The sequence below is a fragment of the Staurois parvus genome, unplaced genomic scaffold (assembly GCF_062004578.1).
Source record: "Staurois parvus isolate SC_StPar_1 unplaced genomic scaffold, SC_StPar_1.0 ptg000351l, whole genome shotgun sequence".
Taxonomy (NCBI): Eukaryota; Metazoa; Chordata; class Amphibia; order Anura; family Ranidae; genus Staurois; species Staurois parvus.
This window is the reverse complement of record NW_028318147.1, coordinates 633,839-661,498: the sequence shown is the minus strand read 5'-3', so window position 1 is coordinate 661,498 and position 27,660 is coordinate 633,839. Positions and strand designations below refer to the sequence as shown.

Genomic DNA, 27,660 nt, shown 5'->3' with positions numbered 1-27,660 from the left:
GGACATTCTTCTCTAGGCTTACACCAGGATTCTGCTGAAGACAGGGGAATGGCCAGTATTCTGAGACCCTATGAGAGTTCCCCTCAGTCGGTACCTCTGGAACTTACATCCCAAATGCATACAGTCACCAGGAATCAATTCAGGGTCATTATTCATAAGTCCCCTGGACAGCTTCCTCTGGACACAGTCTTGTGAGGGAGACAATCCTTCTACAGACTAAATCCCTTGTGGTGAAGTCCTATAGCTCCTCAGAAAGATAATTCAGGCCCCCAGGTCCCCAGCCTTGCCATAGCTGAGACCCTAAGGAACAGCAACTCAGTCCACGGGCTGCTTCCTAGGGCAGCAGTCCTAGAGGAATTCAAAATCCTCCCTGCTGAGGAAAGAACAATCTTTCCAGGACTTCAGACTATTTATTACCTCCCCAGCCACCTTTTGGACACTCCTCTCCAGGGATTAGCTAGAGCATGATAAATATTCAGGCTGATCATTTGAATCTCCCTTCCTATGTTCTGGAAGCTTCTTCCAGAGGTAGAGAGAAGCAATTAAACTCCCAACTTCTGAAACCCTGACCAGGCAAAAACAAACAATCACTGCTCCCTTGACTGAAGAAGGAGCCAAAAACTAAATCTGCCTACCATCCTACGCTAGGAGGGTGCTACATCCATATCTTAGGAGATGAAAAGGGGGGTATGGATTTTCAAAGATGAGAAATGTACAAATAATAGAAAATGAATATTTTTCAGCATTGAATAATTTGTGTTTTCACTAAACAGATAGTATAGGTAGTGTGCTGTCTTGTATTACACAAGGCATTCTTTAGCATTCAGCAGTGTCTGTCCCTTTAAGGCTAGGGACGTCCTGTTTGCTAACTTGGGAGGAAGTGACCTCATCTCTTCAGACTGAAGAAATTCTACAATGCAAGTACATGTGGGATGCTGTTCCCTCTTCATATATGGGCTTGATTAGACCCCCAAAGTCTTTTTACCGCATTTATTCACATTCATCCGCACATTCATTCATTCTCATTATGATCACATGTTATCAGTAAAAGATCATCGGTTATCAATCATCGACTCTTTACTGTGTGGACAACAAAGGTTATACTGCCTGTAATCCTCTGTGACCCTTTCATAACTGCAGAGAAGGCAGGACAGTAAAAAGACTTACACGGTTACTTCAGAGCACATTGTGTGAAAAATCTACAGCAAGCCCCACAACACAGAAAAGACTCTTAACTGGTAATACAGCAGCACGTGTGTGTGAAATCCCCACAGCACAGCCAGTCTAGGCATAGCAAAGTGAAACTAACTCAGCTTCGTGTACACGCTGTGTACTCCACTCAAGCACAATGCAGCACGCAGACACAGAGAAAGATATGAAAGATATCACTAAATCAACCCTTCCTAAAATCTCGTGCAAACAGGAAGAAAATATGCACAGTACACTGGAAACTAGGTCACAATGCAGCACGCCGAGAACTTATAACAAATCGGATCTGTCATCATCCAAAGCAGAAACCGCCAGATCTAAGCGTTCAAGTTCCAGGCATTCAAACGTCACAGACCTATCGTCAGTCAGTGCTGGGGCAGCCAGGAGTAAGCATACAAGTTCCAGACATTCTAGCGTCACAAACTTGTCTTCAGTCAGCGCTATCGCCGCCAGGGCACAAGCCAAGGCCGAGGCCGCATGCGCCATGGCCTCCTATGCCATACGGGAAGCAGAGCTTATGAAAGAGCAAGGCTACCTAGATGAAGAGCAGCAGAAGAGTAAAGCAGAAACGCTTAGGAGAAAGGCAGAAGTGCAAGCCTCTTTACACATACTTCAGCAACAGAAAATAGCTGCAGCAGCCATAGCTGAAGCCGAAGTTCTCGCGAGAGCTGCAGATATTCAGTTTGTAGAGAGCGATGTACTGGAAACCCCGATAACACCTCTCAGTACATTCCAACGCACCCGTGAGTACGTGCAATCACAAGCAACCCTGTACCCTGATAAACAGCCTAGTGACGCACCGAAACCATCAAGGACCCAGTTGGGAGCAGACAGCTTTGATGTTACGCATCACTACAAGACTGAACCTGAACCGCCACGTGATAAGTCAACCAATCACGTGCTCAGATACCAAACCGCCAACACGCTAAGAAACCAAGTAGATGGCGATATAACCTCTCCTCGTGCAAAACCAGATCTAGACTACAATAGAGGAGAGCAACCATCTGACCAAAATAGACTTAGTCAAATACCACAACGAACCCATCAGTCACTATCAGCCAGTTGTCCCGCGTTTGTACCCAGAACAAACGCACCTGACACAGCAAGGGTTACAGACGTGTCGAAATACCTGATGCGCCGTGAGATGGTGAGCACTGGTCTCTTGAAGTTCGACGATCGTCCTGAAAACTACTGGGCCTGGAGGTCATCCTTCCTAAGCAGCACCCAAAACTTAGAGCTGACAGACAGAGAGAAGCTCGACCTACTCGCCAAATACCTAGGACCAGAGTCCTCAGAGCAGGCCAAAAGAATCAGGTCAGTGCATGTCCATGATGCAACAGCAGGACTTGCGATGGTCTGGCAGAGAATGGAAGACTGCTATGGGTCACCTGAAGTAATAGAAGAAGCACTTTTAAAGAAAATTGAAACTTGCCCAAAAATGACAAACAAAGACAATCAGAAGCTGAGAGAGCTTGGAGACCTACTCCTAGAGATAGAAGCAGCAAAGACTAGTGGAACTCTGCCAGGTCTCTTATACTTAGACACAGCACGTGGAGTAGAGCCCATAATCGAGAAGCTCCCTTTCAACCTGCAAGAAAGGTGGGTCTCTCAAGCATCCAGATACAAGAAAGACTATCGAGTTGCATTTCCACCGTTTGTCTTCCTCGCTGAATTCGTTGTAGACCAAGCTAAGACACGCAATGACCCAAGCTTCGCCTTCCTGAACAAGAGAGTTGCAAGCTCCCCAAGGACAGAGAAGCAGCCGCCAGTACACTACAAAGAACGCAGAGCAACAGTGTCTGTGCGGAAGACAGAAGTTCCGCCTGAGGCTGCAGCCAATCAGGAAGACAACACAAGCAAGGAAGTTGAGGATCCAGACAAACAGTGCCCAATACACAACAAGCCTCATCCACTAAGAAAATGTCGCAGTTTCAGAAGTAAGACATTAGAGGAGCGCAAGACTTACCTTAAAGACAATCACATTTGTTTCAGATGCTGCGCCTCAATGCAACATCTTGCAAAAGACTGTAAGAGAGAAATACGGTGCACAGAATGCAACAATGACCGACATCTGTCAGCACTGCACCCAGGACCACCACCATGGAGATCAGAAGTTCCAGCAACTCAAGAAGATCATGGTGGGGAGCAAAAAGAAAGTGCAACACCAGCGATAACTTCAAAGTGCACTGAGATCTGTACAGAACCAGGACTCTCTAGATCATGCTCCAAGATATGCTTAGTCAAAGTGTATCCCAACGGTCTCAGAGAAAAGGCAGTGAAGATGTATACAGTCCTAGACGAACAAAGCAACAGGTCTCTAGCAAAGACAGAGTTCTTCGACCTCTTCGGTGACAAAGGAAGTCCAACTCCATACACCTTGAAGACATGTTCTGGAGTTATAGAGACATCAGGGAGAAGAGCAAACAACTACACCATCGAGTCATTAGATGGAAAGACGCAGCTGACTCTTCCTACCCTCATAGAATGTGACATGATACCAGATGACAGGTCAGAGATTCCCACACCTGAAGTGGCACGTCACTACCCTCATCTCATTCGAATAGCAAACAAGATCCCAACACTCAACCCAGATGCTGCAATCGTCCTTCTACTAGGAAGAGACATACTGAGAGTGCACAAGGTCAGAGAACAATACAATGGGCCGCACAATGCACCATTTGCTCAACGTCTTGATCTTGGATGGGTTATCGTTGGAAATGTATGTCTGGACGGACTTCACAAACCCGCAAAGGTTAATGTCTACAGAACAAATCTGCTGCAGAACGGTCGCACATCATGTCTTTGCCCATGTAACAAAAGCATGCAGATTAAAGAGAAACTATCTAACCCAACGCATCCCCAGAACATCCAGAGGTTCCTGGAAGATACAGCCTCAGCTGAAGATTCAGATCAGCTAGGCCACAAAGTGTTTGAGAGAACTCAAGATGATGACAAACTAGCACCATCTGTTGAAGATAACCTCTTCCTTGAGATCATGGACAGAGAAGTCTTCAAAGACAAAGCAGGCAGTTGGGTAGCCCCACTACCATTCCGTACACCACGGCATCGTCTTCCCAACAACAGAGTGCAAGCAGAGAAACGCCTTGCGCTATTGCAGCGCACTCTTGAAAGAAAGCCAGACATGAAAGAACACTTCCAAGAATTCATGCGGAAAATCTTTGACAAAGATCAAGCTGAAAAAGCACCAGAACTGCATGAGAAACAAGAACGCTGGTACTTGCCAATATTCGGAGTGTACCATCCTCAAAAACCAGGTCAGATACGTGTAGTATTTGATTCCAGTGCAAAGCATGAAGGTATTTCCCTTAATGATGTACTTCTCAGCGGACCAGACCTGAACAACACACTTCTTGGAGTCCTTATCAGATTCCGAAGAGAACTTGTTGCAGTAACAGCAGATGTACAGCAGATGTTCTACTGCTTCCTTGTCCGTGAAGACCACAGAGACTACCTGAGGTTCCTATGGTATGAAGACAACGACCTCAACAAAGGTATCATAGAGTATAGGATGAAAGTACATGTGTTTGGGAACAGTCCCTCACCAGCTGTCGCTATCTACAACTTGAGACGAGCAGCGCAGCAAGGTGACAGACACAACCCTGAAGCCAAACAATTTGTTATGAAAAACTTTTATGTAGATGATGGACTTGCTTCCTTCTCCAGTAGTGGAGAAGCCATTGACATTTTGAAAAGCACTAGAGACTTGCTAGCAGACTCTAACATAAGACTGCACAAAGTGGCTTCCAACAACAGCAAAGTAATGGAAGCATTCCCAGCAGAAGATCGTGCAAAAGACCTCAAAGACCTAGATCTAGGTACAGATTCACCACCCCTTCAAAGAAGCTTAGGGCTTAGTTGGGACTTGAAAACTGACAGCTTCACCTTCCGAGTATCCAGGGAAGAGAAGCCTTTCACAAAGCGAGGTGTCTTGTCTACGGTCAACAGTCTTTACGATCCCTTGGGGTTCGTAGCACCCATCACCATGCAAGGCAAAGCTCTTTTGAGAGAGATTACAACTGAGCTAGAACAAAGTGATTGGGACACACCTCTACCTGAAAAGAAAGAAATGCAGTGGAAGTTGTGGAAAGACTCTTTGCTGGAGCTTGAGCGATTTAGCATCCAAAGACCATACGTCTCTGTTTCTTTGTCTGTTACAAAACGAAGAGAGATACACGTGTTTTCAGATGCATCCACCGTGGCTATAGCAGCTGTAGCCTACCTTAGAGTCATAGACACTCAGGGACAAAGCCATGCAGGATTCATCTTGGGAAAGTCCAAACTGGCTCCAAGACCTGCTCACACGGTCCCACGCTTAGAACTTTGTGCTGCTGTCCTAGCTGTGGAGATAGCAGACTTACTCATTGCGGAACTGGACATCGAGATCCATGCAGTGAACTTCTACACAGACAGCAAGATTGTTTTAGGTTATATCCACAACGCTTCAAGAAGATTCTACACATACGTGTCAAACAGAGTAACACGTATCAGAAAGTGTACAAGTCCAGAACAGTGGCATCACATCAGTACAGACAAGAACCCTGCTGATCATGGGACTAGACTGGTACCAGCTGCTGTCCTCAAACAGGCTAACTGGTTCACAGGTCCATCCTTCTTGACTGGACCAGAAACTGAAGAGACTGATCAGAAAGGAACTTTTCAGCTTGTAGAACCAGACCAAGACAAAGAGGTAAGACCTCTAGTTGCAGTTTACAAGACTCTAACCACCAGAGAAGGTCTTGGCTCATGTAGGTTCGAAAGGTTTTCCAGCTGGAAGTCACTCATCCGTGCCATAGGGAAACTCATCTGCTTGGCCAGATCCTTCAGCAAAACAGCCAGTGTTGACCAGGGTAACAATGACTATCTTGAGCGAGCCAATGTCACCATTATCAGATGTGTTCAGCAGGAAGCCTTCAAGGAAGAAATTCAAGGTCTTCTCAAGAAAGAAGAACTTTCTAAACACAGCCCACTCAAAAAGTTGAACCCTGTCCTTGATGAAGATGGACTGATGAGACTTGGAGGTCGTCTACCCGCAGCTGATACGACTATTCTAGAAAAACATCCCATTGTCATACCCAAGAATCATCATGTTGCCGTTCTTCTGACAAGACACCACCACGAGCAAGTTGCACATCAAGGTCGCCACCTCACTGAAGGAGCAGTCCGCTCAGCTGGATTGTGGATCCTAGGAGGCAAAAGACTAGTCTCCAGTGTGATTAACAAATGTGTAACTTGCAAGAAAATCAGAGGAAAACTTGAAGTCCAGAAGATGTCAGACTTACCTCCAGACAGGCTGGCTTCAGATCCTCCATTCACAAATGTAGGCCTAGACGTTTTTGGTCCTTGGAACATTTCTTCTCGCAAGACCAGAGGAGGCAGTGCAGAGAGCAAACGCTGGGCTGTTCTTTTCTCGTGTATGAGTACCAGAGCAGTTCACATTGAGGTAATTGAGTCTCTATCTACCTCAAGCTTCATCAATGCCTTGAGAAGATTTTTCTCCATTCGAGGACCAGCAAAACAGATTCGTTCTGATTGTGGCACAAACTTTATTGGAGCCTGCAAGGAATTGAAGATCATTGCAACAGACTCAGAGACAAGTAACTATCTTCAAAACCAAAGATGCACTTGGATCTTCAATCCTCCTCATGCCTCACATATGGGAGGAGCTTGGGAGAGGATGATTGGAGTAGCTCGCCGCATTCTAGATGCAATGCTTCTAAAGATTGGATCTACTCATCTCACACACGAAGTCTTAACCACGCTGATGGCTGAAGTCATGGCTATCATGAACGCCAGACCTTTGGTCCCAGTGTCTACTGACCCAGAGATGCCAACCGTCTTGACACCGGCAACGTTGCTGACCCAGAAGATGGAGATGGTGACAGCTCCCAACGGGGACTTTGATCTTAAAGACTTGTACACCAAGCAATGGAAACAAGTTCAAAGCCTTGCCGATATCTTCTGGAAGAGATGGAGGCAGGAGTACCTGACGACCCTCCAACCACGTAACAAATGGCAAGCCGACAAGCCCAACTTACAAATTGGAGATGTTGTTCTACTAAAAGACTCTCAGGCCCACAGGAACGAGTGGCCAATTGGACTCATTGTGGGGACTGATGCTAGTAGTGATAGCAGAGTCAGGAAAGTAGAGGTCAGAGTAGTAAAACAGGGCACCCCTAAGGTGTACCTTAGACCCATCACGGAAGTCGTTTTACTCCTTCCAGGAGTTTAATAGTGGCATATCATTATTATGCCAGGTGGGGAGTGTGCTGCCTTGTATTACACAAGGCATTCTTTAGCATTCAGCAGTGTCTGTCCCTTTAAGGCTAGGGACGTCCTGTTTGCTAACTTGGGAGGAAGTGACCTCATCTCTTCAGACTGAAGAAATTCTACAATGAAAGTACATGTGGGATGCTGTTCCCTCTTCATATATGGGCTTGATTAGACCCCCAAAGTCTGTAAGTACCCCTCCTATGTACTGAGGAATGTTGTGCATATTGCTAGGTAGTTAGATATGTACTCATGTCTGTTTATTCTGTTTGTATTTCAGTTTTACCGCATTTATTCACATTCATCCGCACATTCATTCATTCTCATTATGATCACATGTTATCAGTAAAAGATCATCGGTTATCAATCATCGACTCTTTACTGTGTGGACATCAAAAGTTATACTGCCTGTAATCCTCTGTAACCCTTTCATAACTGCAGAGAAGGCAGGACAGGTAGCCATTGTAAACATCGCACTTCTATACAAAAGTTTTCACCTTTTTACAATGCTGACCACTGCACCTATTTGCTCATGTGATGGAAACTCATAGATGGTGTTCAGGACAGCTACACCAGGTTCTTATATTAAATTAGACTTCCAGTAAAAAAATGAATAGCCCATTAATAGGTTATTCACTCTAAGTTGCCCCCCCCCCCACCTGCGACTGGACAGTGAAAGGAAAAGCAGCACAGTGATGAGCTTATCTCTCTTCTCACTCTGCTTTTCATCCTCTATAAATCCAGCACTACCTCTAGGCTAGAGTCTCTTGGCTCCAGGTGGAAAAGTAATTGAAGGAAAAAGGGGATCAGTAGATTTAAACTTCATATAGGTGGTTCTGCTGAGCACAAATGCACTATTAGGGGTCTATTATTGAAAAAAATAGCTCTACCATGAAAACGGAGCTAGCACAAGGGATGTGAAGGAGTGGCAGCACACATAGGTTCAGCACTGTCAAAAAGGATGCAGGCGTCAAGCAGAGAGCTACGCTACCCTCACCGCAGACATGCTCCAGATTAGTGGTTGGCAACCAGCGGGCTGATGTGTGCTCTGGCAGCTACTGCTGTCACACTGAGCTCCTATGCTCCCACTCTGCACTGCAGCCAACATGAAAAATATAGTGCATGCCCAACTACCTCCTAGCTGTTAGAAAGCAAGTAATTGGCAGTGCATAAGCATTGCACCTGGGGCGGACTGACAACTCATGGGGCCCCCGGGCAATAGAGGATCATGGGGCCCCTGTGTCCTTGCCCAAACTCAAAAAATCCTATGAAAAAGGTACTAGGGGCATCTCATGGGGCCCCCTACTGACCCCGGGCCCTCGGGCAGTGCCCAAGTTTCCAAATGGTCAGTCCGCCCCTGCATTGCACAGTCCATGCCAACCATGGATATCTGGACCAACGTGATAGAAAATGGGCACAAGGTAGTATGCCCATTCAATGTTAACCTTTAGTCTACTATTGTTTTTTTTATAAAACTCTGACTCTGTGCCTTATAGAGGACATTGATCTGTTCATTCTGGTCTCTGGTCCTTACAATCAGACACAGAAATCAATTGTGTAGCACTACCCCGTAGGGGCCACTCAATGATGAATGATGAATTTCAGTAGAGAGTAGCAATACAAGAGACACAATTCTTTAGTAACTCCTCTTTATTAGACTTGCTCACCTGCAGTTAATGCATAAAAGCAGAAATGCTGGTGGAATAAAAACAGTTAATTAGCATCGTTTAACAGATTATACTGTCATGAGAGGTAAGCTTCTACTATATAAATGCAACACTGGCAGTAAGAGGGGGAAGAGAAGACTTGTTGACTTATCAGCTCTAGTGCTACAAGCGGTATGAAGAAAAGTATGTAAATGTACATTCCAGCAAAAATATATGTAGATACCCTGGTTTGAGTAACAATGATCTTAGAAATGAAGAGGTCCCTTTAACTAGAGATTGCAGTAGAGTCCTGTAATATTACAAGTTCCTAATATGGTGGTATCCACTGTCTTCTGCTAGCAATGGTCGGGCTCACAAACATTACTTGTAATTCAATTAAACAGGCTGTGGTACTGCTCAAAGCAAAGGTCTCCTGGTGACTGAGGTGTTAAGGTGCAGTGTCACTAAAATCATGACAGAAAGAGATTGGACTTCCGCCCATTCACCAGTCCTGTGGATAGCATAGCCTCCTAGGAACAAGGATTCTTGAACAGGCTCTTGAATGTTTGCAGAGATGTGTAGAGTTACTGCCTTACAGCCTGTCGGCGTCGTGAGCAGCAATGTCTGTGTGGGGGCCAGGCAGTGACAGTCCCCATGCAGAGAAAGACTAATACAATCTCAGTGTGGCAATTGGCTTTACAGCTATGCTGAACTGCTGCCCAGAATCCTACAGCTTCAGGCCCGTAATCTCTCTCTTGAGAATGGTAGTCTCCCTGCTTCCAACTCTGAAACCTGTGCTAAGAAGAGATAGCCCACCCCTTGCAGAGGAATATATTTCCTCTCTCAGAATCCTTCTGGTTCCCGAGCTCTTTGGTAGGTGTAGTTCAGTCAGCACCCAGGAATACAATATGCATTGACTATAGGACTATAGGTCCCAAGATCCTCTGCTGTAGGAGAACTGGATCCACTCTGCTAACAGGAACTGATGTAGCAGTCCCAGTACTGGGCACTAGGGGGAAAAGGTGTAATTATAATCCAATCTGTAAGTGTCCCTGAATTTCATAGTGACATAGCCAGCACTTGGCTACAATTTAGTTTTGGATAGTGGGAAGACATCACAAACTCTACCGCTAGCGGGGGCGGACTGACCATTTGGAAACTCGGGCACTGCCCAAGGGCCTGGGGTCAGTAGGGGGCCCCATGAGATGCCCCTGGTACCTTTTTCATAGGCTTTTTTGAGTTTGGGCAAGGACACAGGGGCCCCATGATCCCCTATTGCCTGGGGGCCCCATGAGTTGTCAGTCTGCCCCTGACCGCTAGTAAATATAAAATGAAGCCTCTTTTCTAGGTCTTCTGAACTATCATATGACAATTACCAATAGACACATGACATAGTGGCATGCCTCTGCTTTGCAACCTAAGAGTGTCACATCCTCTTAGATGTACACAGCTCATTTCTCTGCTGCAGAGGTGGAAAGCTATGTGCAAGAATATGTTTAGACCAGGTAAATCTGAGAGATCTGCTCTTGTCACGCACACACGCACACACACACACACACACTTTAATATTTTTCAGCACACCCCTTAGAAAAAAAAAATCAATCATTTCCTGTAACAATTACTTTCTTATACCTCTACTGGAATTTTGGACTACTTCTTTTGCCAACTGCTCCAGGTCTACCAGATTGGAAGGGTTCCTTTTTCCAACTGTCATTTTGAGATCTCTCCACAGGTGCTCTATGGGACTGAGATCTGGACTCATTGCTGGCCAGTTCGGTACTCTCCAGCACTTTTGGGTGTTTTTGATGTGTGCTCTGGGTCATTGTCCTGCTGTAAGACCCATGACCTCTGATGGAGACCTATCTTTCTGACACTGGGCCCTACATTGCACCCCAGAATTCTTTGGTAGTGTTCAGATTTCATAATGCCATGCACATGGTCCAGACATCGAGTGCCTGAAGCAGCAAAGCAACCCAAAATATCAGTGAACCTCCACCATATTTGACTGTAGAGACTGTATTCTTTTCTTTAAATGCCTTGTTTCTTTTTGTAAAAACAGTAGAATGATGGGCTTTACCAAAAAGCTGTAATTTTGTTTTGTCTGTCCACAGCACATTCTCCCAAGAGGATTTTGGCTTCCTCAGGTAAGTTTTGGCAAACTCCAATCTGGCTTCTTTATGTTTCTGTGTCAGCAGTGGGGTCCTCCTGGGTCTCCTACCATAGAGTCACTTTTCATTCAGATGGTGACGTATAGTGCAAGCTGACACAGTTGTACTCTGTGCCTGAAGGTCAGCTTGAATATGTCTGGAAGTTGATGAAGGTTCTTTAGCCACCATTCAAACAATCCTTCGTTGCAATCTTTGATCAATTTTTCTCTTTCGCCCATGTCCAGGGAGATTAGTTACAGTGCCATGGGCTATAAACTTGAGATTGTCCATGCTTTTTCACAATTCTTTCAAGTCCTGAGACAATTTTTTGCTGCTCTTTCTCTTCTCCATGCTCCATGTTGCACACAGACACACAACAGAAAACGGAAAATTGAATGGCAGATACTGTCATTTTCCTTTCCTGACTGAATTCATGTCAGCACAACTGAGTAAGACCCCCCCATGCGTCCAGGACCTAACTCATACATTTGAGTCCACCTGCAGCCTCAGTGTTCTGTAACTAGTATTACCAAGCTGGATGGGAATTGTGCTGACATGGAGCCAGCTTGAAGGACAGTATAACTGAATGTTGTATGCCCATTGTATACCGGTGAAGGCAGAGATAGCTGAAATATGGTCCCATAGTTTACTTACGCATAAAGCTAAATCAAGCCCCATCTACAGAAACTTAAGAATGTCACAGACTTGTGAAGAGCCCAGTGTAAAACCTTGACCAGCAGCAATCCTGTGAATTTATGTCATTCCACTATAGGTACTGTTAGTGCTGTTCTTTGCTTTCACAACCTTTACAAAGCCCCTGAGATCTATTAACCACTGCCTCTCAAGCCATGAGCTCGAGCCTGTCAGGTGTTGGATGAATGGGACTTTGGAGAATCGGATGAATGGGACTTTGGAGAATCCAATCTTACCAGCAGAGGGAGTAGATCATTGGCACTCATTAGGAGGGGGGCAGAGGATACCAAGGCCCCTTCAACCAATCTGGGATCACCATCAGAACTCTCCCCTGCCCCAGCCTCAGCAGGAAGCTGAGAATCAGAGGGAGAGGCAGAGGCAGAAAGACATAAGCTGTCCTGGAGATCCACTCTGTGATCAGCACCTCCACCCCAATTGCTTGTGAATGCTGGACCCTGAAATAAAAAACAATATGGTGTTGACTGAGGATATGAAATGGTATACCTCTGGAAGAGATTACCAAGCCTGTTAGTTCTCAAAAGACTTGCTGCAGTCTGGGCCATTCATTGTTGTCTAGGATTGTCCTGGACAAATTGTTTGCCTAAAGATTCCTCCGACCAAACACATAGGCAGCAGGTAGCTGAATGGTATTGACTTGGACCAACCCTAGAATCAGAGAAACCTCCTTCATGGGGGAAGACACTAAATGCCCCTTTATTTTGCTGTCTAACTTCACCAGGACAGGTCCACCCTGGATGAGATCACTGAAGGCTAGGAAAGCCTGAAATTCAGTTCTTAATTCCTACTTTGCTGGTGTCTTACTGCACCACCAGCCACTAGGTCGTAAGATAGGAATGATATTGCAGAAAATTCTACTTCTCCAACTAGGCCCTCTTATGACATAGGCCCTCTGACTGCTACCAGCCCAGAAATCCAACTTGATAGGGGGTGAGAGTTCAACTGAGTGTACCTGACCTGCTGGATCTGAGACATGAAGGATGAAAGATCTCCCAAATATGTCCTGAAATGCTAGCCTTGAGTGACTCTGTCCGTCACCAAAGCTGTACCTAGGTCCAAATAGCAACCACCAAGTGCCTATAAGACATGTATGGATGTCACTATTCCCAAAATACCCAAAAGCATCCTGACATGAAGATCTTCACTGATTTCTTGGATTATGTGCTGGGTTTTTCTTTGACTCCCAGCCAGAAATGCAGAAGCTACCCTCTCTGGAGTGAGCATGGAAACGGACTCTTGAACTTCAGTCTCCATTAACTCAACAGATGTTCATCTTGAAGCAGGAAGCCAAACTGACCACTATTAATTCAGACTTCACCTTCCAAGATCAATAACAATGCAGTTCTTGAGTACGTACTTGAAGGCCACAGCATCTTCTAATGGTAGAGTCATGTATCTGGCTAATCCCATAAGGGACACACTGACCAAAGTTGTGATTCAAAACCCTTGACATCCTGCTGTGACAACATACTCCATTCTTGTAGAACAGGCACTTGATTCAGTCACCATGAGGGAATTGTCAAACCATCCTCTGGATGCACTTGAAATACTTCTACAGCTTTGATCTATTTAAAGGAATGTCATCAACCTTACAAAAGGAGGAATCAACAACCTGGACAAAGGTCATCCTCATCTTCTTGTTCAGAAGGGACTGATGGATTGATTGGCTTGAGAAGGCTGCTACCAGTTATAATGGCCCTAAAAGGAAGACTGGACATTTCCAGAATAGATGGCCCTTGCAGAAGGTGAATTCAGCAATTCCTTTAGAGTGGCTTTATCCCTGGTTGCTTGAACCAGCAGGGCTCATATAGTCATGCTCACCTGAATCTTCTTTTGGAAGATTCTGAGAAGGATTGTTTGCCTGGAAGGCTAGGAGACTGCTCATTATTAAAACAGATAACCCTTTCACAGTGTGAGTGGAAACATTCCTTCAGGGCCAGTTCACACTACATGCATTTCAGTTGTTTTTTCTCTGCATCCAAAATGCACAGAAAGTAGGTTATATGGCTGACAATGTCATAGTTCACATCAGTGCTTGCAGTTCCAGTTGCAGAAAAAAAAAAAAAAAGTAGAACATGCTGATTTTTTTCTGTACCGGAATGCACTGGAACACACCAAAAACGCACATGTCCCTATTTACATTGAAGAAAAAGAGGGGAAAAAAATGAACTGGAATGTGTCAAAAACGCATAAAAAACCTGCATGCAGAAATGCATCTGGAATGCATCTGGACTGCATTTCTATAGTGTGAACCGGCCCTCAGAGTATATTAGCCTCATGTGACAACCTGTTAGGTGTCATCTTTATCCATGGTTGTTTGAACAAAGCAGTATTTATTCAGTAATGTCCATCCACATCGTCCTCTGTGGAAAGTCTGAAGAGGGATGCTTCGCCTATGAAGACTAGGCAGCTTCTCATTGCTAAAGCAGATAACCCCTTTCAAAGAGTAAGTGGAAACCATTCCTTTAGTGTATTGACAATGTGTTTATTGAATGTGACATTCTGTTAGGTGTCATCATCTCTATCCCTGGCTGCTTAAATCAGCAGGATTGTCATGCTCGTCCGCATCTTCCTTTTTATAGAGTCTAAAGAGCCTGGTACGGCTATGAGACTTCTAATTGCCAGAATATATAAACCCTTTCACAGGGTGAGTGGAAACAACTCCCTTTGAGTGCACTGGACACTTAATGAATGTGACAGCATGTTGGGTGTCATCATCCTCATTTGTGGTTGCTTGAACAGAGCAAGGTTCACATTGTCATGTTCATCTGTCTTTTTTGAAAAGTCTGAAGAGGGTTATTTTGTTTGAGAAAACTCTGAGACTGCTCATTGCCAGACTAAATAATCCTTTACAGAGTTGTGCCTGCTGCTTAAGGCTCTATGCACACGGGGCGTTTTAATAATGCTGGTAACGTTAGCTGTGTAAAGTCACGCTAAAAACTTGAGTTTTTCAGCTGTTTTTAGCTTTTTTGCATTTACGTTTAGTTATGTTTTTCCGTGTTTGTGTTTTTTAGCGTTTTTTTTTTGCTCAAAAAAAATCCAAAAAAGCTGATTTGCCACGATTTACCGTGTTTTACTGCATTTGCCAGCATTAGAGTCCACCAATTGGTTCTTCAAACTCCTCAAGAAATAGCCACCACGTGAAATAAGAAAGAAGCCTTCCCCCTCTCACTTGAGAAGTTTGAAGAACCATTTGGTGGATAAGCATTATTCTTTGGAATTTTTTGGGGACTATACACTTAATCTCATTTTTTTTTTTTTAATGTTTATATGTCTTTTATTTTTTCACGTATAAAAGTTATGCACTACTTGATCACTTTTTGAGTGTTTATTCATGTGTTATTTTCAATATATGGAAGTGTTTTGTTTATATATTTATGTGTTTACACACATTCATGTATATATTTGTTTATTAGTGGTATATATCACTTTTCACACATTTAGAGCAGTTTTTTCACTATTAATATTTATTTCTTAGGTTTTTGATGTAACCACAGGGAAAACTTGTTTTGCGGGTATGCATGCTTTTATTTTCGTTTGCTATTTCACATGGATTGCAGGAATAACGTGAAAAGTATAGCTCTGCTTTAAGGATTAGTACACCTTGCACTTAAAGTGGTACTTTACCCATAACAATCTGATGAAAAATAATGTTTTTTAGCAAGGAACCAACATTCCACATTAATAATTATTTTACCAAAATTAGTGTGTGCTGTAAATTACCTCCAGCATTTTTCCTGTTTCTTCTTGGAGGCTGCCATTTTGCTGAAGCCCAGAGCCCCAGAGCAGCAGTAAATCTTTATGCTGTCAGCAGGTCAGCCTCTATAAATTGTGCTGAAAAATAGAGAGCAACTGATCATGTGCAGATCAGGGTCAATTACTGGATTTTAAATAGCATAGGTACTTATTTTTAATGTTTTACATAGCTATACCTGCAAAAGGGGAAAGCATGAAGTGATCTTGCAGGACTTAATTTTCTTACTAAAGTTCAACTTCAAGTGGAAGTTCAGCATTTTACAGTAAATGAAAAGGTAAATGAACATCCTACACCCTCCCCACCCCACTCCACTCCCCACTGTACTTACTGTTGTGGATGATTAGCTATCACTGTCCACACAACCAATGCATCATTCCATGCACTTCTTCCCTTTCTTTCCATGGGGCTTCCAAGAAGCATCCGATCAATTCCAATTTGTCAAATTCAGAATCGCTCTGATCCGTCCCATAGTCCAACATCCCATAGTTCATCTCAGGAGTGAGCTAGAGAGGGGGTGTCTGTGTTCCTACATACAGTGGGACCTTGGAGAATGAACATAGGCACCCTCTAACAGGAAGACAGATCACATCAGCAAAAAAAAAAGGACTTTGGAGATTTGGAGGAGGCTGAGAGCAAGAATAAAGACTTGAATAGAATTTTGTTAAGTGTCACTTAAAGCATAAGTGTTAAGGATGTATTAGCGATAATAAACAATCTAGTACACATTCTAATTTTCATGCTATTGTAGAGGTCCTTGAACTAAAAACTGATATCATACTATTTTCAATGTATTACCTTTTTTTCTGATGTAAATGCAGCTCCTTTCCTGTCACTCAAACTTCCACATTCTTGCAGAAATTAGCCTGAGGCTTTTCTAAGCAGCAGCAACAGCTGACTACTGTGTTCACCCCACTCACACAGCTCCGCTCATTGGAAATTTGGCATCTCATCCAAACCCCTGGGCATACAGTAAGAACAGTTGTAAGATCGGCACTCGGCAGTCATTGCAGTAGATATAAATAACAGGGGAAAAGGTTAACTGAAAGATCTTCAGGTTTCAAATGTCATCTTTATAGATTTCAATGGTATGCTGATTTTAAGGGATGTGCTTTTTTCAATAAATTCAATATTGAGGATTTTTCAGCTCTGTCAGAAGAGAGGCATGATTCCCTTCTCAGTGTATAAGTTTCACTCTCATTTATTTCTAAATAATGAGGCAAGCATGTTGTTCCCACTTTTAAATGTATAGTATGTCCTCTTATTACTTACCTTACAAAATGCAAAAGAATGCATTAAAAATGTAAAGTGGCACTATCCCTTCTCTTCTGGAAGTCACACACCCCCTCTCCCCTTCCTCTGTTCCCTTTCTTGGTCTCCTTTATTCTTTCCTTCCTCTTTCCAACCTGCTCCCATTTTTGTTTTCTTCCTTCGCTTATCATGGAACCTATAGGTAGTTCTGAGGTGCAGTACACCCTAGTTCAAGGGCGGACTGACCATTTGGGAACTCAGGCACTGCCCGAGGGCCTAGGGTCAGTAGAGGGCCCCATGAGATGCACCTGGTACCTTTCACTGGCTTTTTTGGGTGTGGATTGAGTGTGGGCAAGGACACAGGGGCCCCATGATCCCCTATTGCCTGGGGGCCCCATGAGTTGTCAGTCCGCCCCTGCCCTAGTTAAACCATAACCATGCTTTACCCCCCTTTGTATTGCATTTTTCCCAAATGTTTCATTGTGGTTCTCAGTTGTATGTTTTCACATGACATTTCTCTCCTTGCCTTTGGGCAACATGTTTTCCAGTACTTCTATCTCTGTATTTACATGTCCTAAGCTTGTTTCTAGCATGGAAAATCAATAACATGTTTGAACAAGAAAAATGTAGAGTGGTGGTAGGCCCCTTTTATGAGCCCTGATTAATATTAGGCTTTGGATATGGGAGTCCAACTTGGGCGCTGATTAGTGGGGTGGAGTTGAGCCTGCAGATAGACATGTATTTTCGAAAGTAATGCAGTGTGTGCTAATGACAAGTGTTGGTGGTCTGGGCTCATTGCAATGGTTCCTTTCTAAGGTAATAGAGCCTTGAGATGACTAAACAGTTGACTGACGTTCACCCCAAGGAGGTTGGACCATCATAAGATAAACAGATGCGTACTGGTGCTCCCTTGAAAAACTTACCTTTAGCAGGAAAAGGTCAAACAAGGTGAGTTCTTCCAAGGTGGGTCAAATGACTTGCATGTAACGTGTAAACTGCTTGGAGTCACTAGCTGTGCCATTGACTCTGACCACAGGATATTCTTCCAAAGCAGCAGAGATAGAGAGAGATTTACAAAATACATTGTTTAGTAAGAGTTCTGTGGTTGAACTTTGGTAAATTGCTGCATTAAAGCAGGTAACAATTCAAGTAGGAACTGACTTGTAAGTACACAAACACAGCCATTTCTATGGACTACCATCCTAACTAGAGGAATTTGTGGGACTATATTATGTGGTCTGTTCTGGTTAGATTTTAGGCTTTCAGTCACCCTGTTACATAATGCTTCTCGTAAAGTACTCCATTACTAAGACCAAAGGGTATTGTTGCTCATACATTTCCGTCAGCTAGCGCCAAATGTTGGGACCGTATAATTGGTGACATCTTCTTAGTTGCACCTCCCTTATATATTACAGGAACACATGTAAATATTAACACTATGTTCATAAGTGCAAAATAGGGGTATAAACCTATTGGGAACGAATCTTTCAGGACTTATCTAGTAACAGTGCAAAAATAAATGTATATAATTATCCTGAATGGTCAATTAGAAATCAACTTTCTTTGAAGGGCAGATCAAATCAGTCCACTCCTCCAAGCCATCTAACCTAAAGTGTATCCAAAGCTAAAACTTTTTAAACTTTGCATAGGGTGAAAAATGATGAATGATTAAAACCCCTGTCAAGCTTTTTGCCATCTGTGTTGTATTGGGAAGATTTCCTTCCTGTCCTGTAAACCCAACAAGAATTGAGAGGAAATCTCACAGAAGTAAGAAGTGCCCTCTTAGACAGCTGTCACCAAAATAAGTGCCCATGTTTGAACAATTCCCCTCTATTCATGTTCTGATGACAACTCAAAATGTTTCCCTCACTGTTAGTCCTGCTGGCAAAGGTCATTCAGACAAATTATGAAAGTAAATCTCACTAATGAGGACAGCTAAAGAAAAACAAATGGGGTTCACCACCCTATCCAAAACTATTTAAGAATTGCTTTGAATACACTCAGTCTAAGCTGGAGTTTCCTTCTTTCCAGGTGCTTACTTACACAGACCACCACTATCTACAGACTCTATGATAACATTTTCTTTTGGACCCCCAATGCTTGTCAATGCAGTAAACAGCACACCTGCCTCTTCAACACACCACAACTCAGCAGTGTTACCAACCTACCAGATTGAAATTCACTGACACATCACCCTAATTTTACTGGCACAGCCAAGTTGTTACTGGCATTTCCACATTACAGTTTTAAGTGTAAATTTCAGTATTTAGGCTATAAACCAGTACAATATGCATGAAGGTAAAAAACCTTCTGTGTGTAGCAGCCCCCCAACCTGATCCCCATCCCAATCAAACGATGTCCACAAGAGCTTTGGTTCTCTGGGAACTCTCACTCCTGATTGGCTGAGGTAGCAAGCAGCTTGCTGTGGGAGCACCCGACAGAAGGGAGGGGCCAGAAGTGCCAGCGGGGACCCCGAGAAGTGGAGGATCAGGGCTACTCTGTGCAAAACCACTGCAAAGAGCAGGTAAGCATGACATGTTTGTTATTAAAAAAAAAACCCCAAGACTTTAAGTTGGTTTTAGGGCACAAAACTTATTTCTTATTTTATTTTCAATATAGAAAGTAACTTGGGGACAGGATTCACGAGGGCCAAAAAATAGAATGGGCAGGCACACACATATGAAATTGATTCAGGCACTTCCTTTGCCAGCCCCCCCCCCCCTTCCTGTTGGCACTGCCCAAATACTCTTTAGCAGGCACTCGAACGGTCTTGGCTGGCTTAGGTCCGGAACCACGCATGCACATGTCTGAGCCAAGCACCACAGCCATATTGTTAACTGGCAAACTTTTCCTGTCACTGCCATTTACTGGCAGGAGAAAAGTGCCTGGTTTTTACTGGCAACCAGTAAAAATACTGATGGTTGGCAACACTGCAACTCAGAGATGTGACTACCATTGTGGTGTGCAGTGTCTTCCAAAGATGGAACAAGTATTTGGTGTCTTGAATCTTGTTAAGGACCCATAGTAAAAGAATGGGCTTTTCAGTGTGTAGATGGGACCTAATCCATGTATTTGAAGATTGAGAGAAATTACCAAAGGGAGTTATTTGAACGTTGTTTAAATTGTAGAAATTGAACAGGCACAAACAAGACAGTTATAGCAATGGCATTACATGTATTTATTTATCTTTATTTTATTAGAGGTACTTATATAGCGCTGTCAATTTACGCAGCGCTTTACATATATATTGTACATTCACATCAGTCCCTAACCTTCAAAGGGTGTACAATCTAAGGTCTCTACATTTATACATACACATACTAGGGCCAATTTTAGACAGGATCCAATTAATCTACCAGCATGTCTTTGAAGTGTGGAAGGAAACTGGAGTACCCAGAGGAAACCCACGCAGGCACAGGGAAAACATATAGACTCCAGGCAGGTGGTGCTCTGGTTGGGATTTGAACCAATTAGTACTAACCACTTAGCCACTGTTGCAGACCATACAGCTCTTCAAGCAGAGGAAGTAATGTTCATCAGTAAGGCAGTTTTTGAGGAGTGTCATGAAATACATTTACAGATCACAGAATGCCAGAGGAGCACTTCCCTTGGAGATATTACGGTATGACGGTGTCAATGAAATCCCTAAAAAGTCCCTACAGATTTCTGGCTGCCAGTGGAGGACTGTTCTGAGAAGCTGACAGAGGAGATGCTTTGTAATGGAAAACCTATCCTTTCCCTCCTTGCTTTTATTGTTACTTCTATGTCCTCTCCCTATCCAGCAGGACTCTATCCCTATCTTACTCCCACACTACAGGCACACTGGACCATGCAGAATCCTCTTCTGTGTCAAGATGGCAGCTCATATCGCACAGGATTTCAGCATCTAATGTGATATGCTGTCCTCAATGGTCTGCTGACCTTCAGGTTGACAGATATACTGCAGTCCAACACCTGCCTACAAGTAGGCATTAAACTAAGATACTGTATATTAGGATAATGCCTACAGCTACTAACACAAATGTTAGAAAACTTGGCATCCCATCCAAACCTTTGAGTGTACAGAAAGATCAGCTGTGCTTGGCACTGTGCACACTTGTGCATTAACTCCACATCAACTTTAAGTGATTGTAATGGCATTTTTTTAACTAAAATAAAAAAGACTTACCTACTCTGTGCAATGGTGTCACACAAAGTGGGCTTTTATCTTCTCTTCTGGAGTCCCTTGTCAGCATTGCCTGCTCATCTTTTCCATGTGCTAATGGGGTACCCAAGTGGATCTTCTACCGAGCCGTGTTGTGTGTGTCTATAGACACACACAGGTCTGCTCAACCACACCATTCCCCCCTGCTCCCTCCTCAGATGATTTGATTGATAACAGCAGGAGCCTATGGTTCTCGCTGCTGTCTGTGTCTCTTATGAGACCAGGAAGAGAGAGAAGAGGTGCTGCAGCTGGAACAGCACTGGATCACGAGAGGAGGCAGGTACAGTAGTACAGAGTTTTTTTCCATTAATGGAGAGCGTGTAATTAGGTTAAGGGGGTTAGGGATGGGGGGCTGAGTTTTTCTTGTGGCTAAGCTTGTACTTTTATCAGCCCATTCTGCTGAAGACAGAGTTCAATTGCCATCAATGACCTGTTTAACTATGTTATTAGATAAGCCCACTCAATGTTTTTGGTTCTGCATTCTGAGATGTCATACTTGAAAAATATTTCAGCTCTGGAAATAAGATATATGCTGTCCTCATATTAATGTCAGCTTAAAGAACAGTTTACCAAATCCTTTTCACAGGCAAAAAAGTGTATCTGTGCATATTTATATTATGTGAGTTATTGAATGTGACAAATGGATGTCCTCCCTTCTCCGTGCTTTACATCTGGAAACACATGCCGCTAAGTATAAATGGCACTTCCATTTGTTCACTTGTACAGGTCAGGAAATTGGATTTTAACATTGTTCCCACAGATTTAACAATATTAGATACAAGTACAATATTAGGAGAGATGGACACAGAGTGCCATCATGTTGTTCACTATGGAAAAGAACATGAAGAAGAAGGGATTGTTGACAAATAACCATGAAGACGCCCATGTCAAATTCCATTTTATACTAAACTTATTGTGCTGTGAGGAAAGTGCCAAGAACAAGGCATGTAAAAAATAATATATGTTATTTAAATGACATATACAGTAAAAACATCCAGTACATTTCAATGGTTTAGAAGGTTCCAAGCTAATTGTGTATTCTGGATGATAAAGCCAGAACAACCCTAATGCAGGCCATACATGTGTCAAATTTAGAAAGAATTTTCTTTTGAAAATCATAACTAAGAATTTTAGTTCCGATTTCACACCATCAGTGGACTGCAGCATCAGCCGAATTTTGGAGCGGCCATTGAATGAGTGATCGGGCATGTTGGAAATGTTTAGAAAAATGAATGAATTTCTAATCAATGATGGAAAAATCGTGCAAGAAATATAATCGAAAAAGAAATGAGCGTGAGCTGTGACCTGGAAAGACAAAAAGATTCCCAGCCACAAAATTTCTTTTCTTTAGCAATATTAGGTGTAGTTGAAGACTTGGTTGGTTGAATTTTGAAATCAATGGTGGCACCATCGGATTACAAATGCATGAAAGTTTCGTTTTTTAAAGAAAATTTGTTCAGAATTCGACCCATTGCCTGCATTAGAGAACGTGTTGTTGGGTGTAACACTGGGGAAAGAGTCTGCTCCAAGTGCTAGTCATTAGCAACCACTGGCTTTTTTACTATATACAGCTTCTAAATAAAATTATTTTGGACATTTACACATCTTATGCTACTTTTCTTCATGAACTTTTGGACAGCAATTAAGATATAATCTTCTTGCCAGCATGTGGTGAGCATCAAACAAAAGCATCAGCTTTCTCCAGATATGTTTTGTAATAGACCTGAATAGCATGGAGACCAGATTACATAGATTACAGAGTAAGTCACAATAGACCTGCTATAACCTATTATTTAAACTAGCCTTTTTCTACCCTTTTACCACAGAGAAACCATTGAAATAATTTGTAGGTATCAGGAAACCCTTCTAAAATGAATTCATTAGTGGTCAGTGGGAAGAATGCCCCCCTTACAGTGCTGGTCAGATTGCCACTTTTACAGATAGCAAAAAAAGATTGTTGGTGTTATGACACTGGCTTTACCAAGTGGTACTGGACCCAAAACATTGTAGACTCCATCGGACGGGAGGTCAATTAGTCACAGCTGCAGAAACCCCTAGCAACCTCTGGAGGAACCTTGGTTGGAAATGGCTGACTTAAACCATGCAAACAGCCCAAATATATACCTTGCTAGCTTTTTCATACATGTGGAGCAGAGCTAAGAAACTTGTAGAGTTAAAACATTTTTTATTTAATGTTTCACATCTGAATAGATCGGAGGCAGAGAGACACAATGCAAGCCCTCAATGCCTCCTATATTAGCTGGTGTGGTATAGAGAAGGGGTGGACACAGGCACCAGAGTTTATAGGGCATAAGACACAAGGCTGCAAATGAGCTGTACCTCAGTTGTAAAGGAATGGGCCAGTGGCCAGCTAAGTGGTTATAGGAATTGCAGGTTATCTTCTACAGCAAGATTCGACAGAGCTCCCAGTATGTTTGATGGGAGTGTACTTCCAGGAGGTTTGTGCTGTGTAACGTCTGCTCACTCTCTGTCTCTTTTCCTGATGTATTACCAATTAGATTCAAACATCCAGGGCTAGCTTGGATCAGATTGGTAGTGGTGAGGAACATTTTAGTACTCTAAACCTGTGTGGGAGAGAGGGAGTTGCCTACAGTGGATGTGTCTGGGAATAAATTACCTGCGTTGCAGGGTGGAATGTAAAAAGTCTTCCTAGATTATCAGATTACTGACAAAACGAGGTGGAATAGATTGGTGCAATACAGCTACTGTATACATCAAGCAGTACATTGGGACAGAAGATTGTAGTCACAAAACCCAACACCCAAACACTAGGCAAATACTTGCTATATGCAGTTCAATGTAGTGAGGAAAGCAAAGCCCCATGCATTGGGGAGATGAAGCAATATTTCAACAAACAAATAGTTTAACATTGGGGAAAATTCTACAGAACAAGACTTTCGAGGATAGTGAGGTGCACATTTTGAACAAAGAGATAACTGGTTTCCAAGAGGTGTGAAAGTGGCCATCTATGTCAAACTGGGACAACCATCTCTGACCAAGAGTGAGCATTCAGCATGGTCTGTCTTCCATATAAAGGCATTTTAACATCTTTTCACTGGCATTTTGACAAAGCACATCTTCAGTCATGTAAATGGAGGAAAGAACACCTATGAAGCCTTCCTGACCCCAAACAAGGGATTATGTAACTAGAACAGGGTGGTTCTGCAACTTTCATAACTCCCATCCTGTTTTTCAACAATTGCATCTGCCCTTCCATGTTAATTGGATCAAGGTGTTGGTTCCCCCTGTGTGGATATACAGTAAATGCTGAGGAATCTTCCTGACACTCATTAGAACTGTAGGAGTAGTGTAGATAAACTAAAAAACATCTCTAGCTTTAGCCTTGGTTCACACTTTTGCATTTTTTACTGTGTTTTGCATTTTGCAGAAATGCACTACAGTCCATTTAAAGCGGAGCTCCACCCAATAGGGGAAATTCCGCTCTAAGACTTTTTCCCCGCTCCCTGTTAAGGATTGGCACCTTTGGGAAGCGGTACCCAAATTTGACAGGAACTTTCTCCCACTTCCGCTGCGATTGCCTAGGCAATTGGAAGCGGTCATTCCTCTCTCCCTGTAGTTTTGTGGGACACATGACAGGTCCCAGAAGACTACAGGACCATTCACAAAGCGCGGCTCTACTCGCACATATGCAGTGGGCACCCGGCTGTGAAGCTGCAAGCTCTCACAGCCGGGTGTCCACACTGAAGATGCCAGCGCCGAGGAGAAAGAACAGTCATTCAACACACCCAGTGTGTGGGGACCGAGGGACAGGTGAATGTGCATTTTTTAAAAGTCAGCAGCTACAGTTTTTGTAGCTACTGACTTTTATTGTTTTTTAATTCCGACTGGACCTCCACTATAACATGGTTTCCTCTAGTTCACATCTTTGTGCATTTTTCACAAAAGGCCAGGGACTTTTTTCCAGCAGCAGATTGCATTTTGCGTGTAATAGAGTTCAATGGACCCGCACCAAAAACAAGTGTTGCATTTTTTATGCATTTCGCATTTCTTTGCTAATAGGGAAGTATGACAGTTCTGTTCATGTAGTGAGACTTTGATGCGACTTTACACTTTCTGGCACTCAAGTAGCATCAATGTCTCATCAAAGTACTGCAGGAACCTTTATGTGTCCAAAGTCGCATTGTTTTTGGCTAATAGGGAAGTATGACAGTTCTGTTCATCTATTGCGACTTTAATGCGACTTTACACTCTCTGGCACTCAAGTAACATCAAAGTCGCATAAAAGTGTATCCAAAGTCACATGTTAGAGTTAACGTTAAGTGCTAGGGTTAATTGTTAGGGTTAGAGTTATGGCTAGCGGTAATTGTTAGGGTTAGCTGTAACTCTAACCCTAACAATTGCTGCTGAACCATAGCCTAATGATTGCCGTTAACCCCAATGTTTACTGCTAACCCCAACCCTAAGATTCTTAACACTCTTACCCTAGCCCTTAACCCTAACACTAAGATTTAAAGTGTTACTAAGTCCATAACAGTCAAATCAGTCTGTATATGCAGTAAAGTTATACTCACTGTGGAACCTAAGGAGTTAATCCTCCGCATTGTGGAAAACGGCTGTTTGATCCTGACTTCTCTGATCCTCCCCTTCTTCCAGTGCCCCCTCTTATCTCCTGATAAGACATATCGTGTGGAGTCACTCTGCACATGCTCAGTTTGGTGAGTATTACTAGATAGTTTTTTTTTTCCTTGGGAGAGTGTGATCAGCACAGGGCCAATCAGCACTATGCAGACAGAGGTCAGGGGTCCTGCATCCTCATAGAGCAAAATGGAAACTCCTCCCACAAGCTTGTGCTCTGCTGGGCACTGATAGAAGTCACAAGACTGCTATATACTGCTGATGAGAAAAAGTATTTAGCAGTTTATATTTACTAAAATAATTGCACTTCTATGTTCTGCGTACTGCAGGAGACCAGATATAGTGAAAGCAGGGTCCGGGGTTTAGTAACACTTTAAGTCTAACCCTAACCCCTAATCATAACCCTTTACCCTATCCCTTAACCCAGACTCTAGCTTGTTACCCTAGCACCTAACCCTAACACTAACATTTAACCCTAGCCCTTAACTCTAACATGCGACTTTGGACACATAAAGGTTCCTGCACTACTTTTATGTGACTTTTGTGCTACTTGAGTGCCAGAGAGTCACATCAAAGTCACAGTACATGAACTGAACTGTCATACTTTCCTTTTAGCCCAAAATATACGACTTTGGAAGGTTCCTGCACAACTTTGAGGCTACTTTGAGGCTACTTGAGTGCCAGACAGTGTAAAGTCACATCAAAGTTAAACCAAAGTCACACTACATGAGCAAAACAATCATACTTTCCTATACACCCCCCCCAAAAAAAATATAACAAATGGGCCAAAAATGCAAAAAAGCACCACAGAATGCACCGGAAAAACGCATCAACCACAAGTTGCATAGATGTGAACCTAGCCTTATATAGAATGAGAGCCTTATATAGAATGAGTCCAGTTGCATGTGACCACCTATTACTAGATATGCCTAAATGGAAAACTGAACCCGTGATGTAACTGGGAGTTCGTTAGTTGCCTGGACTACGTATGTCTTTAAAAATAAATCCTAAAATACAATACAACTTTTATAAAGTAAAAAAAAAAATCAAAGCTATCTACTACAATAACAGATGCATTGAAGGAACTAGTACTGGGAAAAAATGAAATGTGACATTGCTTATTTCTCCTTCACGTAACATACATCCATAACTTCCCAGGTTGTCATGCTAAGCCTCAGGCTTCCATAAATTCTGAACTACTGACCTACTGACCCAAAACAACAATCAGATCAAATGTTCTGACTTCAATGTCTGCAAACGTGTTCCAGTTTAGTGAAAGCATTGAGTTCAGAGACAGCCCATTCAGTTTAAAATAGAAATGAAAGGCAAAACACTTGTGTGTTTCCCCCTTTTTTTTATAAGTGATCACTTACCCTCTGTTTTCAGCTGCATGGTGAGGGTGGAGAAACAGCAGGACACTGGTCTTCCCAGTAAATGGTTGTGCTGGGGGTGGAGGGGGGATGGCATGTCAGCACAAGTCTAATCATTGGAGGAGAGTAGACTGAGTTCCCAGTACAGCCAGCAAACTGACCACACTGTGCTTTCCTGCCTAGTGTGGTCAATTTTTAATAGAAAAGCAGGTACATATCAGGAATATGAAAAGCTAGGTTTACATATTGAATTACATTTACTTTCATATAGCAACATGCTTCATAAACAATTGCTATGTTTTTTTTCTTTTAGAAAATATCTGTTTCCAGTTTTTATTGCATCCTTTTTTTTGCATCTCAGTGCTGTTGCTCTCCTGCAGTGTTTAGCTGCACATGATCGCTCAGGGTGGGCTTCATGGTGGTGACAACAGTGGACAATGCCTGTGAAATGTGTGTCTACATG

The 27,660-nt window shown here is 43.0% G+C and overlaps 1 protein-coding gene across 1 annotated transcript; it reads left to right on the top strand.

The window, feature by feature from the left end:
- The first annotated feature begins 1,512 nt into the window (after positions 1–1,512).
- Positions 1,513–7,864, top strand: LOC149456673 (uncharacterized). The gene is made up of 2 exons (XM_089684637.1): positions 1,513–7,685; positions 7,778–7,864. Exon 1 carries the CDS (start codon positions 1,694–1,696, stop codon positions 7,457–7,459), a length of 5,766 nt encoding a protein of 1,921 aa, XP_089540763.1. The 5' UTR covers positions 1,513–1,693; the 3' UTR covers positions 7,460–7,685; positions 7,778–7,864.
- The last annotated feature ends 19,796 nt before the right edge of the window (positions 7,865–27,660 follow it).